This window comes from Lontra canadensis, unplaced genomic scaffold, assembly GCF_010015895.1.
Source record: "Lontra canadensis isolate GAN:19392208 unplaced genomic scaffold, GSC_riverotter_1.0 scaffold25, whole genome shotgun sequence".
NCBI lineage: Eukaryota > Metazoa > Chordata > Mammalia > Carnivora > Mustelidae > Lontra > Lontra canadensis.
This window is the reverse complement of record NW_022631019.1, coordinates 9,450,929-9,469,296: the sequence shown is the minus strand read 5'-3', so window position 1 is coordinate 9,469,296 and position 18,368 is coordinate 9,450,929. Positions and strand designations below refer to the sequence as shown.

The 18,368-nt window shown below is 53.0% G+C and overlaps 1 protein-coding gene across 2 annotated transcripts in view; it reads right to left on the bottom strand.

Moving 5' to 3' along the window:
- KAZN (kazrin, periplakin interacting protein) overlaps window positions 1-17,182 on the bottom strand; it is a 1,022,442-nt gene extending 1,005,260 nt beyond the window's left edge. The window contains exon 1 of one of the 2 annotated variants that reach the window (XM_032863466.1): window positions 16,535-17,182. In XM_032863466.1, the coding sequence (XP_032719357.1) occupies window positions 16,535-16,655 (121 nt within the window). In that variant the 5' untranslated portion in view covers window positions 16,656-17,182. The remainder of the gene's footprint in view (window positions 1-16,534) is intronic. The other variant, XM_032863468.1, reaches the window with a different exon arrangement.
- Window positions 17,183-18,368: the final 1,186 nt, after the last annotated feature.

Here is an 18,368-nt window from a genome sequence, read left to right as displayed (position 1 = left end):
CCCAGGGGGGTCTTCCGACACAGCTCCTGGGCCCAGCCCACCTTCTCCCTTGGCTTCTGTGGGATGGCCAGCCGTACGGAAATCTTGGGTGGAATGATGGTATTTGCGTTGGACAGGACTTCTTTGTGATGGATACTGAAACTCAGTCAACCCTGAATCAATTTTACCCTCCAATTTTTTTTTTCACTGCAAGTCCTCATTTCCCCTTTAGGCAAGAGGCTGTCCCGGGCGGGGGGTGTTAACACTAGGTCCCTCCCCCGTGTCAGCCTCGCTCCTCTGGCCCCTGAACAGCTCGGCCCTGGCCCTGGAAGTTGAGGGGGGTGTTCACACCAGGAGGGTAGTAAATGGCACTTGTCTGTCCTGCCAAGTGGCAAACAGCTTCTTGTGGCCTCTTATCGAAAGTGCGCGCTCGCCCCACAGACTGGATAAAATGCCAGCTCCACAGGCGCCAAATCAGCCCCGATAAACCAGAGTTTCTTTCTTTTTTTTTTTTTTTTTAAGATTTTATTCATTTGAGATGGAGAGAGAAAAAGAATGAGAGAGCAAGAGCAGAAGAGCAGGGAGCGGGAGAAGCAGACCCCCGGATGAGCAGGGAGCCCGACACGGGGCTTGATCCCAGGATGCTGGGACCATGACCTGAGCCGAAGGCAGACACTTAACCGACTGAGCCACCCAGGCGCCCCAAACCAGTTTCAACGAGGAACTGGAACAAGCTCCTCGAGGCAGTGGAGGAAGGAGCAGAATTCTCTTCTGACCTAAGTGAACGGAAGTTCTAGGTGCTCCCCAAGACAGAACGTTATCTGTGTGCTGGGTGTGGGGGCTGCACGGGGAAAAGCCCAAACCCCAGGAACTCCGCTCAGATGCTGCCCGTGGCTCAGCGACAGCCGGTCTCGGGTGCCCGAGCCCTTGCGTGCACGTGGATACAATCCTCACGGTTCCAACCTTAGGAAGTGCTCTCCCCATTTTACAGAAAAGCCTGTGGCTCTGGGAGATTAGAAACAGTAACAATGGGAACGAAAATAACCCACCCAAGTCACGCAATCAATAAAGAGCACAGCACAGCTTGAACTCAAATCTGACAGCAAACCCTTGCCTTTAACTTCTGTCTCCTTGTGGAATCACCTAGAAGGGAGGGACCTCTGAGGGTCCAAACCCAACACTCACCTCCTACAAACAACCTTCTTCACCAGTCACTTCCCTCCAGCAAAGCAATGTCATGCTTTACACGGTTTGGGATTTGAGGACACAGCTTTTTACTCAAAATGTTTCTGCCTGGGCCTCCAAGTGGTGGATGTCACGGGATGGATTATAAGATGAGATTTCCAAAATGGTAGAATTATTATAGTCCTTGAGAGAAATGATGTTCTCATTGGTATCCGGAAGCAGCATTCCAAAACTTTGGCCATGAGGGACTGTAATCTCCTCCCCTACAGACCTCCTCTCGTCCTGGGAGAACCCCAGACGCCTACTGGCACTTAGCGTGCACTTAAAGTGGCCAGTCCAAATGCCCACCTCCGCCTTTCACCACGCAGGGGTGATGCTGATGACCCCTGTCTGTGTTTAAACGAGGGCTCCAGGCACCTCGACATCAGAGATGAATTCTACAAAGCTGGTCCAGAAAACAGGGGCCTCCCCCTTAGACATTTCCATCCCCACCATTTCCACCCCCCATTCTCACAGGTTTTAGCTCAGGCTGACTATTTCGGGAAGGCTGGCAGAAGCGTTCCCCTCCCCTCATAAATGCTTCATTAGTCCCACTACATTTTCAAAGTAGGCTTTAATCATAAGAAGCCAAAAAAGACATTTTATCCTGAAGAGGTCCAAGTACAGAATATCGATTTGTTGTTCTCTGAAGAAAATGTCAGGGGAGGCACAGGTGGGCCATAAAGTGGGGGGCCGGGGGCAAGGAGAACCCCCGACCGACCGGTCCAGGCAGGTTCTCCCTCCTTTACAACCTCCCCATCCTCCCAGCCTAGGCTCCGCTCGCCCCCTCACCACCTGGAGGGAGAGGGAGATCTACACCTCGCCTCCTTATCCTCCTGCTGCCCATGAAGGAGGCACACAGCCTTTCGTGGGTTTACGGCTGTTTTAATTTACAGACATCCTAGGAGGGAGAGAGACCTGAATAAAGAGTCCTTAACTGAAATCACTCGAAAGCTGTCCAGACTGCCACCTCTTTGATGGACACAATACTTTGTCATTGCAGAAGGACCAGCACAGTTCAACGGTGTGTCAACCAATCCCCAACTCAAGGTGGGCACACGGATTCTTGGTCGCCTGTGTGTGCATTCCAAACTCTTCCACCACGCTCTACTCAGGGGCCCATCTCTTCTTCTGCAGAGAGATCTCAGAGGACAAGGGAGTGCCTCCCTGCTCTGCTGAATTGGTAGGTGTCATCCGTCTACAGGTCCCAAAAACCGAGAGAGGCACAACCTCACTTGGCAGAAGAAGGCAGCCCGAGCAGTGGCCTCGTGCCTTCTCTTTCTGGTCTTAAAAAGCACGTGTTTGTTTTATGTTCTCCTCCAGCTCAGGCAGGTCCTTAGCCGCTCTGGCGTTACGCTGTCTGGGGCGAGCATCGGTCCCATAACCGTGGATTTCTGCACACACACATTCTGCAACTCAGCAACCCAGCTCGGAGCCCGTCTCACCGCTCGAGAGGTTTATGAGCCCTGAAATTGAAGTGCAGGCCCCACGATTCTTTAGCAGACCAAGGGACAAGATCATCGCAGAGTTCTTATGCCGGGCTGGGCTCATTTATCAGAGATCAACCAAGAAAAGCAGTGAAAGCTCTGCTGGCTGCCTTCTGGCTCAACATGGCTCCAAGGTTCTAATCCCAAGCGCCAGTGGCCACAAAGGAACTTTTGTTTAAATCAGGGACAACCAGGGTGGTACCACCTGACAAACTGGATTTTTAATGAACACTCAATGCTCAGGGGAATGAGTGATTCCAGCTAGAGCTTTCTTAGCCACAGTGTCATCAGGCCAGAGAGCTAAACCGGGGCACACAGCCATCGGCTTTGTGCAAGAAAGCATGTACTCCTTTGACACCCTCCGACTTTCTCATGACCTTTCTCTCTGCCCTCAAAGGCAAGTGGCTGGTCCTTCATGCTACAGCAGGCAAGAGGGTCTGTCTAGGCCACAAGACAACACGTCGATCAGGCCTGTGATTCACTGGCAGGCCAGCCTTCTGAACTACCCACGTTCCAGGCTCCCTGATGGACCTAAAAATAAGCTCTGTCTTCACATAAAACAAAGTCTTGCTATTCTGTTTCAAGCAGAAAAATCGACCAGCTGCTAAAATGTGGCCGGGGCTCTCTTTAATCCAAATTATTCAATTTCTGCAGGCCAGCTGAGAACAAAGACGCCCTGCCTGCTCCCTCCTCTCACTTCTCTTGCTGCTAATGCATACTATAAATTCTGCATGGACATCACCTTCTGCAGATCCCACGGATTCTCTCCGAGAATGTAGTTGAGGGGGAGCTTATTCTCGTCTTCTCCATGAGCTACACAATCTTAAATCCCACCCACCCCGCCCCCCAGCTTGGGCATGAGACTCACCATCAAAAAAAAAAAAAAAAAAAGTTACTGTTGGAGACGTTACTCTTGACTCCCTTCAGAAACTTCACACCAGGAGACCAAGATTTCACCAGACTAATTTGGCCTCATGCCTCCCAGAAAATGATCTGAAACTGGGTGAGGACATGACTGGGCCTGGAGCCCTGGGCTGGGGTCTTCTCTGCCAGTCCTACTGGTTTACCACTAACTTTATATCCTGGACCCCATCCTGCCAAGCTCCTGGCACAGCTCCTGGGGGGGTGGGTTTCACCAGGGGTCACTCGATCTCCACATGAAGAGACATTGCCAGTAGATCCTAATACTGGTAGGAGAGACACAAAGCACATTTTCAACCTTCAGTGGAACTTTAGACCTGGAGGAGGTGCCCTGTGGTTCTAGAAAGTTCCACTTCATGATGGAGATGACCTCACCAGGGCGGAGAAGGAGGGAATTCCAAGTGTAAAAACACATTCCATCAAGGTTTCAGCCACTAACTGAGGATAGGGACATTACTTCAAGAGAGGGAGGAACAAAAACTACCCACAAAGGGTATTTCTTCCCGCTGAGCTGATGGAGCCCGGAAACCACCACTGACTACTCCATATTGTCACCTAAGGGCACAGGTAGTTTCACTTGGCAGTGGCCCTCACACAGCCGATGAGTTTCAGTTTCCAAAGAGTCACAAAAAGCACAACATAATTTCTTGGTCAGCTTGTCTATCCCCAGGAATGAGGACTGGCACGGAGAACATTTTCAGGAATGCGTTCTGTCTCTCCTATGACTGGGGCCAATGGCTGCAGAGGAGTCCTACTCTACAGGATGGTCGGTTCTGGTCCTGCCCCTTGCTCTGGCTTTGGCGATGCCCAGCTGGCTCGGAGGCAGTTCCCAAGATACTCCGACAGGGGCAAACATCTGCCCCATCCCTAAAGCAAAAGGAACGCTGAAGAACAGACTCAAGGTCTATTACTGGGTGTCAGAATGGAAGACGTTATGGGGCAAGGAGGAGCAGAAACTGAGACTAGTTACACACACGTGAAAGCCAAGAGGCAAAGTCAGCAATGGGCCAAAGCCACCACAATCTAGAAAGAGGTGAGCCAGCAGAGCTAAGGCCAGTCCAACTGTTCCAGACAGCAGTGTCCTGTTAGCATGAGATAAGGCCAGGCTTTTGCCCCACGGGCCTTCAGCAGAGTCGCTCCCTGGCACAAGTCAGCACCTATAGCTCGCATCTTCACGCCCGGGCCCTCTGAGGAGCAGCCCACCATGCGGGTTGTGCATTTCTCTCTCCAGCCTTGAGATTCTTTTGTCCTGGGAATATGGCAGACTGGGGGGGGGATGCCCCCCAACATTTGGAAATATAACGGGCATCCTTATAAATACAAAGCTGAGCTCTCAGGGGTAGGGGAATCGGTGAGAGGTATGGCCCCTCCAAAAGATCTCTAGAATTTATACATGTTACATTGTTTGGAAAAAGGGTCTCTACAGACATGATGATGTTAAGGATCTTGAGGGAAGAGACTATTCTTGATTATCCAAGTAGCCTCTAAATGCAATCACAAGTGTCCTTAGAAGAGAGGGACAGAGGGAGGTCGCACACACGGAGAAGGAGGCATGTAACCACGGGGCAGTTAATGGAGGGATGGGGCCCCAGGGGAGGAATGCCAACAGCCATTGGAGCGAGAAGGGGCAAGGAAGCTATTCTCCCCCAGAGGCTGCAGGGAGCGCACCCCGGAAACGCCTCGATTTCAGACCAGTGACCCTGATTTCAGACTTCTGGCCTCCAGAACAGTGAGGAAACAGAAGCGTGCTGTTTTCAACCAAGTTTACGGTAATTTGTTACAGTAGCCAAGGGAAACTAACATACCCACAAAACGATCTAACAAAGAAATACAAAATTGAAAACCAGAGTGATAGCACACACTCACACCCAGGCTGCTCGGAGGCATGTGCTGGTCTCATAAAATGGGTGCTGGAGTTCTACTGGCACATGGGGCAGATAACAAGGTCTTAGGTTATGCTGGGTAGAGGAGCCAGAACTACCCTTCATATATGCACACATGCACACACACACAGGCATACATGCACAGGCATGGACACACTCGGTCATGTGCGTTTGCGCATATACACACACACTCCAGCTGCCTGAGAGAGCTTTGCCATCAGGAAAAGAGGGGAGTAGAAGAAGAGTCATGCACACAAGCAAAAGGTAGTAGGGTCTGAGTCCTGGATTGAGCAGGGCAAGAAACCAATCTTCCTTAGCCGCTCGGTACCCCAAGCTTGCCCTCAAATGGGTTTGGGTTCAAATACATGCTTTCTGGAGCTTGAGGAAATCCCCAGCTCAGAAATTCACACTGCCCATGCTCATGGCATCACACAATAAAGCCCAAAACATGAGCTCAAAATCCCAACTTACAAAGCACGTGAGGTAATAAGCCATCCTGGACATGAGTCAACAGAAAAACAGAACTGAATACAGAATTGCCAGAAACGGATTATGAAACTCCTTTCTCAGATAAATGTGATTCTCAATAGTTAAGCAGCTTAAATAGAAGATACGATCGAGAGCAGGGCAGATAGCTGATTACTTTAAAAAGAATACCTGGAAGATTAAAAAATATCTCAAATAGAACTTCTAAAGGTTTAAAAAATTTTAAAGATATTAAGTGAAAAACCCAATTGCCCAGGTTAAGCTAAAAATCAGACACAGCCAGAAGGTAGTTTTTAAAGACATTGTCCAGCATGCAGCAGAAAGACAAAGGTGGAGAATATGAAACACGATTCAGACTGAGAAGTCCAAGGCGGGTCACGGGGGAATTTCTAAAGGAGGCAACAGGAACAGTGGGAGAAAGTATTCAGAGAAATTACCTGGCTTAACATTTTCCAGAACAGAGACACCAATCCTCAGACCTGAGAAGCTCAAAGCCAAACAGGACACATGACATTAGGTCCACTCCCAGACACACTACAGTGAAATGACAAAGCTTCCAAGATAAAGATTTTAAAAGCAAATCCACAGAAAGGCAGATCGCCTCCAGAGAAATGACTTCAAGAGAAACAGAAGCTGACAGCAACAATAGAAGACAGGAATATCCTACCCAAATGCTGAGAGAAAAATAAGCCAACCTAGAAACCTCTATCCTACAGATCTCGTTCTGGCCAAAGGAAACTCAAAATCATGGAGACCTGTCTATGGGGTCCTTTCTGTGGCTGGTCCCAGTCTCCACTGCATACTGGTCCCAACCATTTATGAACATCTCAGCCGCCACTGCCTGGTTTCTAGAATCCAACTCTCCATACCCTGGATCTCTGCCTACAGTAGTCGCTGCACGACTGGTCATGGGGTGTCGCCGCAGGAAGTCTGAGGGGTCCTTTCCTATTTTCTTTTTCACCTGTCTCAGTGCTGTGGACTTCCTCCATGCTGACAAAGCTGTGTGCTGGCTTCCAACATCTCAGGCATATCCCAGCTCTACCTCCCGCCTCCCCATCCTCTGCTCTTCTGGCCAAACCAAAGTCTAGTCCGTCCACCCAGCGCTGTGGACGACTGCTTCAGTAGGAGTGCTGATCAGGTGGTGGGCCCTGCCTTGTCCCCATGTAGACCTCGCTGTCTTCCCATAGCTTTCTGGGTCTCCCGCAGCCCCAAGAGGTGGCCCACTTGTTTCTTCTGAGCACTTCTGACTACCCTGTCACCCTCGTGCTCCTGGCTGTGGCTTCAGTCACCCCAGAGATGCACAGGGACCCACCACATAACTGCCTTCTTCGATTTACTTCTCACTTAGGAATCAAGGCCAAGACTGGGGCCTTTTCAAGAAGCCGGGAGCACTTGTCTCCCTCCCAAGAAATGGTCTCTCCCTGAGTGACATGGCCCCTCTTGTTCCCTGGATGGAGAGGGATGGAAACCACCTCCTCGCTTCTGCCTTTCCCTGGTCCCCAAACCAGTCCTCTCTTCAAGTGTCCAGACTGGTCTTCACTCTAGGTAACTGCTAACGACTTTGAGGAGATTTTGAGTTTCGAAAAGTCCTAAGAGGCAAGGGGAGCCCGCCTGAGCACCCTCCGCTGCCCTCCGCTGCGTCTTCTTCCTTAGACGGAAGCCAGCTGGACTGAGACTCGCTATCGTGCTGGAGGCTGGAGCTCCCTCCTAGCAACAGGGACACCAGGCCCTGTCAGTCAAAACAGAGGCAAGCACAGGCACGAGAGAGGATGGCTGATGTCGAGGACCAAGGGAAGCACATTTACCTTTCCAGAAAAAGTCCAGACTATGTCTGTTTCATCTAGGTTATGCCTAGGAGGAGAGATGAGATCGGAATTGGTCAAAGGAGCTGAAGTCCAGAAGATAGACATTTGTGAGACTATAATAGACCAGAAAGGGTTTATTTGTCAAGGCCTAAATGCCACCACCACAAAAGGTGGGGGAGGGGATGACAACCTGAGACTCCTACTACCTCATACTTCCACATCCTCTACAGCAGGATTCTTCTCATCCCCGACTCCAAACATCCCATTGTCCGTGCTCAGTCCTCAAGGAGCCCTCTGCACTCCGGGGTTCCCCGGTGACCCGTGTGGAAACCCTCCCGTTTCTTTCTTGCCTCATGATGCCCACTGCAGGCAGGGCTTGTCTCACACGCCAGCCATTTCAGAGGGGCACCGTCACGGAGGGCTGTGCTTTCCCTTCAGATTTTTTAAACCTACAACCAGTCCATTTCATCTGGGAAGAGGTCGAGGGAAGCTTATCTGGATGAGAGCTTTGCCCTTGGTTTAAATGGTCACCTGGCAGAGGGTTTGGAAACAATGCGGAGAATAACTCATGAGTTTTACAGAAGCTGGTTCGTCCACTCTAGGGCCGTGGGAGAGCCGCCCCCATGAAGCTGATCAAGTGAATGTGTCCGAGAACAAATCTAAAGGTCAACTACGCCTTGGCGAGAATAAGCACGTGCAGGTCTCACTCCCTGGTGGGCTCTTGGGACAACCTAGGCCAGCTTCCAGCAGGAAGCCCACCAGTCCCAGTCCCAGCACTTTCTGATGAGAGAACCGAGGGTCAGTGGGGTCTCTCACCTGCTCTCCGACAAACTGACCATTTTCCTTCTTATTCAGCAATACCCACTACCTCATGAAATCGAAGCTGTCCCCCTTGCCCTTCAGTGCTGCCATCAAGAGCCCAGAGCCCACTCGGTGTCTGACCACCCAGGGCTTCTTGGGGGCGGTGCACTGATGGTCTGGCTCAGACCTCCCATTTCAGGGCAGCACCCACCCGCCCATTCTGGAACGGTAACAGCCTTGACTCAAAAACTGGAATGTCCTGGTGCCTCAGGATCACGTGCTGCTCTTTGTTCCCATTCCCCATCTGCTACCAAGTCCTCTCCATGACTCAGATGAGGGAGAACACACCAGCCGCTCAACTAAAGCATCCTCACCGCAACGCCCACAGCCCGCCATGTCCCACACAAGCGCTCGGAAGCCCAGGCCCGGGTCAGCGCTTACGCCGGCAAGACCACAACCCTTGTGTAAGGGGATGTGGACGAGGGTGAGGGTTGGGGGCTCCGCCTAAACGCCTTCATTTTAGTCAAGGTCAGGCAAGGGAATGGGACACCAGAAAGTGGGAATCCCACTGAAGCTGGAAGCAAACCAAAGACTGGAGCAACAGACCTGTTAATGGGAGCTGAGGGCTTAGAGCAGACCCTGCACACTGGTAGCCCAGAGGCTGGACATAGCTGTCCCAGTCTGACCCCCAGAATTCGAAGTCTTGCGTTTGGTTGACACCCACTCAAAAACTAGGAGATTTTAGAGGAAGACCAGGACTCCAGGGTTCTCCTTGAGAATGAGATCTGGCAACAACCACAACACCCCCCCAGTCGTGCTGCGAACTGGCATCCCATTCACCTGACCCGTCTGACCCGGTTCCAAACCAAATATGTGCTCCTTCTGCTGACTGTCCCTAACCTTCAGCTACTTCCTCCAAGACCAGATGCTCCACGTTTTAAGTAACATTTGAATTTTATTTATTCAGCTGCCCCTTATTAAGGCTGGCCATCTAATTTATCATGTAAGGGGGGGACACACTTGTGAATGGAGGCAGGTGTAGTAATTATACCAGAAGACCGACATGAACTAGGCGTGGCCTAGGCAAGCCAGGTCCAATGAGGACCTTCTTTAAACACCCTTTTGTGATTCATGGACGGGAATTTTCAAGGATCTGGTGATTCCTAGCCTTGGGGATGACAAATGTTGATTTGGGGGGAATTTTTTTTTTTTTTTACCACAATGATTAGCCAAAGGTAAAAAGCAGCAACTCTTTACTGGTCAGAAAGACAAAGCCACAAGGAATGTTTTAGTTCCTGATGTTACAAAACTCTGTCTCATTAGGCAAAATAGTGATGGCGTGCTAGTGACGGGCAGTAATAACGACAATTATGGACTGAATGTCCTCCCAAAATTCACATGTTGGAATCCTAGTCCCCACTGGGATGGCGTGTGGAGGCGGGGCCTTGGGGAGGTGCTAAGGTCCTGAGGGTGGGATGGGTGCCCTTGGAAGAAGAGACCCGAGAGTTACAATGAGAAGGCAACCATCTACAAACCAGGGAATGGGCCCTCCCCGGACACCAGATCTGCTGACACCCCGATCGCAGACTTCCCAGCCTCCAGAACTGAGAAATACAGGTTTCTGCCTACAGCTGCTTGAACTAAAGGAGCGTGCAAGTGTTTACACATAATGCATGCTGTGGCAGGCACTGTCGCTCTTATCCGCTCACTGTCAGGCCCACCACAGCCCTGTGAAGTAGGTAAACCACTATTTCCTTTTTACAGATGAGGACTCTATGGCACAGAGAGGGTAAGCGACTTGTCCAAGGTCACACAGCTAGTGAAGAGGAGAACTGGGATTTGAACCCATGCAGCTGAGTTTCTAAGTCCATCCTAACAACCACATGGCCCTGCCTCTGACACACAGGTCTCTGGAGAACGAAGTCAACAACAGAGCATCTGCCACTTCTAACACGAGGACCTATGGGAAGACCGGGCCGCTCACAAGCCAGGACTCCCGTGCACGTGATTTATTCCACTGCGATAAGCACCCAGCTTGTCCCTGTTGCCTTCCCCTCAAACAGACACCACAGGCTGGAACTTCCTGAGGTCAAGGTCTGACACTGGGTGGGCAGGGGGAGAGGGGCAGTCACTGACAGCAGCTGCATCCTAGGGAGGGTGCCGGGACGCTGAGCAAGCCCCATGTGGGAGCTGAGGGTGGGAGACTGAGCTGGGAGGAGATGCTGAAGAGGGCAGTGGGCAGCTGGTGCCCGCCACACTGTCCTTCCCACCAGCGAACAGCCTCTTCCCCTTCAAGAGCCTGGAGTCAAGTTCTCGGCCTGATCGGCCCAAAGGACCCCTGGGATAAACTGTTCTCCCCACGGCCCCGATTCCACAGGCTAACTCGAGGGCCAGGAAGACTTAGCCTCAAGAAGGAGAATGAGCGTACCGGCCAGTGTGCTTTGCCAGGCTCCGCTCACACCGCCGCACCGCGCAAACGGCCTCTCAACAGGCCGCCAGCTCGCCTGGGAGGGGACGAGCACTTTGGCCGTGGTCTTACTGACAAGGACGACAAGGCTGCCAATGCCATAGGAGGTTTGGAGGACGTGAAGAAGCCGTGATGAGAGTTCCCGACCTCGGGGTGCCCAGTGCCTAATACAGAAGGCGCAGCCCAACAGGAGTCACACCACGACACAACGCATTGTGAATAACTGTGCAAACACAAGACGAAGGCCACGCCCCCTCTGAGCCACAAAAGCGTGGAGGGCAGACACTGTCTCCAAGAACTCTTGCTACGGCAGAGGCCACGTCCGTTCAGCAAACATTCACTTGCCGGCCTCAGGGCTCAACATCCCGAGAGGAATTCTCAAGGAGTGAACAGGAGGAAGAAGAGACTTTGGACGTGAATGGCTTCAATCCTGGCCCAACCACTGACTGCTTAAGAGAAACACGTCCCTTTACGGGCCGCAGTCTCCTCATCAATAAAATGGGGATGACGTCCACTGGCCTCCAAAGATGTGAGAAGGAGGAAATGAGGGAACATGGGAGCACTGGGCGTGATGACGAGCACGGACTAAACACCTGATCTAGTGTCAGCTACGCTGATGGTCAGCTGACAGCAGGCACCACCATAATCCCTGGTCCAGAAGGTCAGAACCTGCTGTTCCCATCGCAGAAACAGCCAGGCAAGGACCAGGTCCTAGACAGCCATCTCCTGGGGATCTAAAAGGACACCTTAACACCGTGTTCCCATTCCCACAGATGGAAACACAGGAAACAGGGCTCCTTGTTCTGCTCGTCTTCATCTAGTCCACGTTTGCAAAAGCGCCCAGTGTGCTCAGCTCACGGCAGATGGCAGAACTCCTAGTTCTCTCCTCTCCTGGTTATAAATACGGCAAGTGGCTTCAGATAAATCCCTATCCGGTTCCAAAGGCAGGAAAGGGGGTTCCTGTGGCAGCCTTCGGAAGGAACCAGGTAATAAAGTCAAAAGATGACCAGATATTGGCTCCAGGCATCAGCCTGACTTATGAGACAGACAGACAGACAGACATGGCCTGCATACATTGGAGCTTCTATACGATCCTTAAGGAACGGTGCAGATGGGGAGCTTGTGGGGGGCTTCTGAGCGGCATCCAGGAGGGGTGCAAGAGAACAGCAGACCAGCTGTGGAAGCCCATTCGCCTTCCTGCTCCCTCCACAACTCCGCCCTCCTCCTGGAGCCAGGTGACGTCGCACAGTGTCAGTGGGATGTATTGGACAGAATGACCTCAGGCATTGTGGTCAAGGAAAACAGCCCCGAGGAAACGCTTGGCACCCAGATAAGACAGGCTGGAAACGGACCGTGAGTGATACAAAGGAGGCTCAGCGCGCCTAAGCCTGTTACCAGAGACGAAGCCGCCAGGAGCCACAGCCCACAGACTGTCAGGCCCAGGGCTCAGTCAAGAGCCTGCAGCAGAGACACAGCCAAACCCCAGGTCAGAGGGTCTCCCCCATCCAACATTTTGGGGACCAAGGAGGGGATGGGCAAGTGGAGTCACTCAGCTACGCCGAGACCAACATCACACCCGCTCGAGTCTGCACGACCCCTCCCCTTGGATTTCCCCCAGCATCTCCGTCAGGTGCTAGAGACAGCCCAAACCAGCGATGCGGAATGTGGTGAGGTCCCCAGCAACTGGCCTGGGAGTGTGGCCCTCAGCTCCCACCTGAAGGAAGTCAGGCAGGAGGAATGAAGAGTGGCAGCCTCCAGGCTAAGTCCTCTCCTACCTTTCTACGCCACAAGAGGGCCCAGAAAAAAGGGGAGAAATTTGGGTTGGAGGTGAGAAATGGAAGAGAACTAACTTGTAGGGCCAGCCTTCCTGAAGTGGGTGGAGGACCCCGGGGATGAAGGTGGGCAACAGCATCAAAGCCAGCAAAAGGGCCAGAATGTCATTCTCTCCACTTCCTTGGGAAAGACAAGACTCTTAAAAAAACAAAACAAAACAAAAACTTTTGCAGAAGCTTCAGGATTGCCCTTTTTGAGCACAGGTATTAAGGGTCGCGCTGCCTGGGGTTTAAGTCCCAAGGCCGCTCAACATCTAAACTCACCCATTAAATAGGGAAGACCCCGTCTGCCTTCAGGGTGGCCGTGAAGAGGAGCCCATCCAGCACACATGCTATAGGTCTGGGAACACAGTGGGAACTATTCTTACTAGAGCTTTCAGACCTACTCTAAATGCTTCCTACTGTGCATGGTGAAGCGGGGCAGGGGTATCAGAGGAGGAATAAGAAAACCAAGGCACCGCGTAGTAGCAAAGGTGCCAGCAAGGAGGCATGGCTTGAGCCCTTCCACACTGTCCCACGCAAGTTCTATCTACCCCCACTCTGTGCTACGTGTGTGGGTCTAGGGCAGGAATCAGCACGCTTTATTCTGCAAAGGGCAAGACAGCAAATATTTTCATCTTTATGGGCAACATGGCCTTAGTAACAGCTGCTCAACTCCACTGTCATAGCACAAAAGTAGCCACAGGTAAAATGAACATGAATGGACGTGGGTGTGTATCAATAAAACTTTATTTACAAAAGCAAGGAGTGGGCTGAATTTGGCCCCAGGGCCATAGTTTGCCAACTCCTGGTCTAGGGTTTGGGGGCTCATCAAGTTCACACAGCCAGTAAACAGCCAGCTCAAAAGAGCTGAATTGGGACTGAATGAGAAAGAATGCCACACTCTTTCCGTGGCCCCACCAGACCATCACGATCCCGCTACCACGAACTGGGTCAGAGTTCTCATTGGCCCCACCCATGCCCAACTATACCCTCGCTGCCAGGGTTCTACTGCTGCTCCCCTAAGTCTGATGGGCCCTTTTACGCGCCTCACCCCATCGCCACGTCACCAAGCATCCCTGACTGCTCCATCTCTGAAGAATCAACTTCTTAAAAAAAATTTTTTTTAATTAAAAAAAATTTTAAAAATTAAAAAAAAAAAAAAAAGAATTGACATGGGAGACTTACAGACCTAAGAGATTAAGCCAAGTCATCTCTGGGGACCACATGCTTTAGTGGTTAAAGTCACAGGCTTGGGCGTCTGACCAGGGCTCACCTTCCCCTTTCGCTACTTCCTAGTGGTATGAACGTGGGTACACAGACAACCTGAGTGTTTCCCTTGCCTGGAGAAAAGGGTTAGGATTTTTGAAAATTAAGATAATCTATGTAAGACTTACTGGAAGGATTGTTGAAAACCAGAACTGTTAAAGAGTCACAGCGTGTAGAATTCTCTTTTCCTCAATATGCTTTACATTTGCCAAGTAGACCATCCTCTCCCGGAGGAAGAGCATCTCTTTTTGACTCGCTCTTCAGGTTCTGTAGTTCTAGAAACTGTGCAGAGGAAGCACAGAGTAGGTACTCAGGGAAGGCTGCAGCTCACTGGGGAGCAGATGGGGTGGACAGAGTGGCGAGCCCCTGCAGCCGTGACGTCATTTCTCACACACGGAGCATCTCATTTGTAATGTCAACTGACCCCCCCCCAAGTGACTGGCTGGAGAGGGTCCACATTTCCTCTCGGCCCCTTCCCCCTCCTAACTGAGTGAGCTCTTCTGACGTTAGCTTTTCTGGCTCCTACTCCTCTTCGAGTTTCTTCAGGGAGAGAATTCTCCCTTGAGACTGCGGGACATTATTATCCCGTGTTGCGTTGCTCCCTTGACATAAAGGTGTTTGGGTTTGTTGTTTTGTGGTTTTTTGGGGGGGGTTTGTTGTTGTTGTTTTTTCAAAGGAGACAGGGGATTTCACAGGCTGATTTAGGCCTGGGTGCCTCCAAAAGCTTCCAGAGTAAAGCCACAGGGGACAGCACCGAGGCACTTCGGAAATCCAATCTGCCTTCTCACAGTAACTTCAGAGGAGAAGAAAGGCGTGTGAAATCTGGGTCCAGGCAAGCTCCCAGGCCTTCTTCTCATGTGGAAGTAGAGGCCCCGCAGCCATCACAGACCCAATAATCCACAGATTCTCACCCTTCTGGGCAAGCCAGAGTCCCGGTGCACGTGGAGGGAGGAGTCACGGTGCATATGGAATTCAACGCTTCGATCCCCTCGAAGTGAGGGCTGTGTTGCTCTCCGCAGTCAGGGGTGCCCGGCTGGCCCGTGGAAGGACGTGTGCCCAGCACCCCCCACATCCTCCAGAAACACTAATAAAGACTTGCCATTCACAGCGGTTCAAGGCTTTCCACGCACAGACTTAAACTCTGCAAGGACGCTAGGAAGTATATGTATCCCCATTTCACAGATGAAGAAATGGAGACAGAGAAGTCACCCACCCGAGGTCACACGGCCCTTAACCAGTGATGCTGGGGACACCTGGTGGTCTAGCTCCTGAGCCCGCACTCACCCACCCCGTGAGCTCAGGCCCTGTGCAGACACACTCCATCCCTAAGAGACCAGCTCCTCTGTTTCCACCAGTGTGCTGGGGCTTCAGAGCCCCCAGAAAGGAAGGTCTGGATGGATCAGGCTGCCCTGAGTCCAGTTCTTGTTTTGCAGCTAGAGACAGATGGCCCGGGGGAAGCCGTGGGGTCTGCCATCGCCACAGTCACGCAGCCACCTTGTGAAATTTCACATCAACACTGATGCAGGCCTCCAGACTCCTCATACAGTGCTCTTCTCATCACCTTCCTGCCTCATACATGAAATGCACAATTAATCCTTGAACACCCAGAAAACCTCTGGAGAGCACATAGTCCTTCTCCCAACAGGAATGAACTCAGAGAGGAGGGAACTGGGCCACCACAAGGCCACCTGCAATCCTGCTGGACGCCAGCAGAACCGTAAGCACCTGTCCAGCAGCGGTTTGTGGGTTCCAGCCCTGTGACCATGTGCACCAAGCCACACACCCTCACCTGGTTTTCCTTGTGACTGATGCACACCGAGCAAGATGGCTGGCAGAGGGGGAGGCTACAGCCCACTGCAAGTCTCCCTTCTGTGTAATACATGAGCCTTGGGAAGATAAAGTCAGGGGTAAAGAGCAACGGGGTCTCCCTGTGGCCGAACCAAGGGCTGGGAGAGGCTGCAGAAGGGACACGATCATGAGCAGCTAAGTTCCCCCAACGCCGGCTGGAGAGGCCCGGCTCGCACGCCTCCCTCAGCAGCAGAGAGGCAAGCTGACAGAAAACGACCAGTCTGGGATTGGTGCCCCACCCCCGCAGAGAGGACCACAGCCACCAGGTCATCAGACCCCTCCTGACGCACCCACACTCATCCTCCAGGTAGCCACAGAGGAAAGAGATGACAAGACAAATGGGGACCCTCAATGACCGTGCCCCAGTGACACGTTCTGTCTGGTGGCATGTCCTAAAAACTTTAAAGTGAACATGCCAGGCAATCACATCATAGGCCATTTGAAGTTCACATTCTAAATTACATCCAGGGAGAGGCACGGCAGACAGACACAGGGGCCTCCGCTGCTGGGGTCCCTGGCTGGCACCCTGCTCCCCACGCGATCCCCCTCCTACCTGCTTCCATGAGCTGGCACTGCTGACCAAAGACGTGGGAGAAGGTGACCGGGCCCGTGGCAGAACTGGATGGCGCCAGCGTGGGTTCCATGGCTCTCCTGGGGTCTTTGGTGTGGGTCATGTGGCAGCGTCCAGACCCTTCAGAGTGTCTGAGCCAAGGACGTCGTCACTGGCCCTGGAACCGCAGATCTGAGGCTACTTGTCACCTTCCAAGAAGATGTCCCCCACTCCCAAAGTTTATAATGCTTCTTCCTCTTACCACTCACTCCTTGCAGCTTTTCTCAAGCACCCAGCAAGTGAAAAATGAAACCCTCTATGGTCTGGCAGATCTTGCACACCCCAGAGTTAGACGCACAGGGAAACCGAAGTTTTGCCCGCCAGGAGTCCTTTCCTCTCGTCTGGGAGGGATGACAGGGACGCGGCCCCCTCTGCCTTCTTGGGCGCCACCTGGAAGGGGGAGAGCCTGCGGCGATGCTGCTCCTCCAGGGCAGGCTGGCGGGAGAGCTCAGGCCCGGGCAGGTCCCCGCCAGCTGCAGGAAAAGCGCTGCCTGCTCCCCGCAGTGTCTCCTTCCAGCGAGGAGAGCAGGCAGCCGAGGCCGCTCCGGGCGCCCCGGAGACCTGGCCTCACCGGCCCCTGGCTCCCGCCACCGAGGCCCTGTGGTCCGCCCTCCTGGAGCCCGGGAGCCGCCGGCAGTGTGTGCGCACCCCTGGGTGGCCCGATGCAGACGGGGAGAGCGCGGAGAGCGCGGGCAGCGGGCGGGTGCAGCGCGGACACTCTGCAGCTCTGGCGCGAGGTGTCCCCGACTGGCGCATCCTTCACTCCCGACGCCTCTCCCTTCCCGCGGCCCCCTCCTCGCAGAGCTGTGGGGAGGAAAGCCAGACACGGTTAAAGAGCTGCTCCAACCTACTGCAGCCCGCGCCCCCCCACACCCCGCCCACACCACCACCCCTTTTCCGTGATGCAAAAGGGACGGTGCTTGGGAGATATTCTGGATGCAGAGGGAAGTGCTAACTCAGCCCAGCAGGTTCCTGGTGCTGTAACCTCTTCCTGTCCACAGCCCAGGACGTGCCAGACACAGAGAGGAGAACGCCAGCAACAAAATCCAGAGAGCCAGGGGAGATGGCAAACGCCACACACGCCCACGGCACCCCAGTGACCCGGACGTGGTCTGGGCGCTGCACCTTCATCAACCCCGACCTCTTCTGGGCCCAGAACGATCAAACTGCTCCACCCCGAAGGGACAGTTCCCCTGGACGGGGGGCCAGGGAAGGAGGAATACTGCCCACCCGTCCACGACGGTAAGAGCTGCCGCAGTGAGGACGGCCTCTCTTTGCCATCCCGTCTGCGGATCGCAAGGATGCTAACTGGAGAGACAGACAGACAGACACTGCATCTTCTCCAGCCAGCATTCTGGATACTCTTGGTGGGGATCTGACTGCAGGGCAGGCAGGACGCTGGCAGCACAGCACCCACCAGGAGGGACAACGGGACATGGCACAGGGGCAGGCACAGCACCCGGGGAGGGTTTCAGCTGAAAAGCCATTTGCTTCTTCAGTGTTCAAGATACAGGGTGTGACATTCCAACGGAGGCGCAGGCCAGAAAGGCTCTCAGACGGGAGCTTTTCCACTGGAGCTCTCTGCCGGCAAGTGGCACAGCTCAGCGCCACTGGGAGGGCTGTGTGGGATGGCGAAGGCGAGGCACAGGAGCCCCGCCAACCCTCCGGGAGCTCATGAGTTGGCTTCGTGTTCACGCTCTAAGATCGCCTGGATGCCCGACTCACCCTTTTTGGGTACGGCGGAGGCTCCTCTCTAAGCCGTGACATTACAGAACAT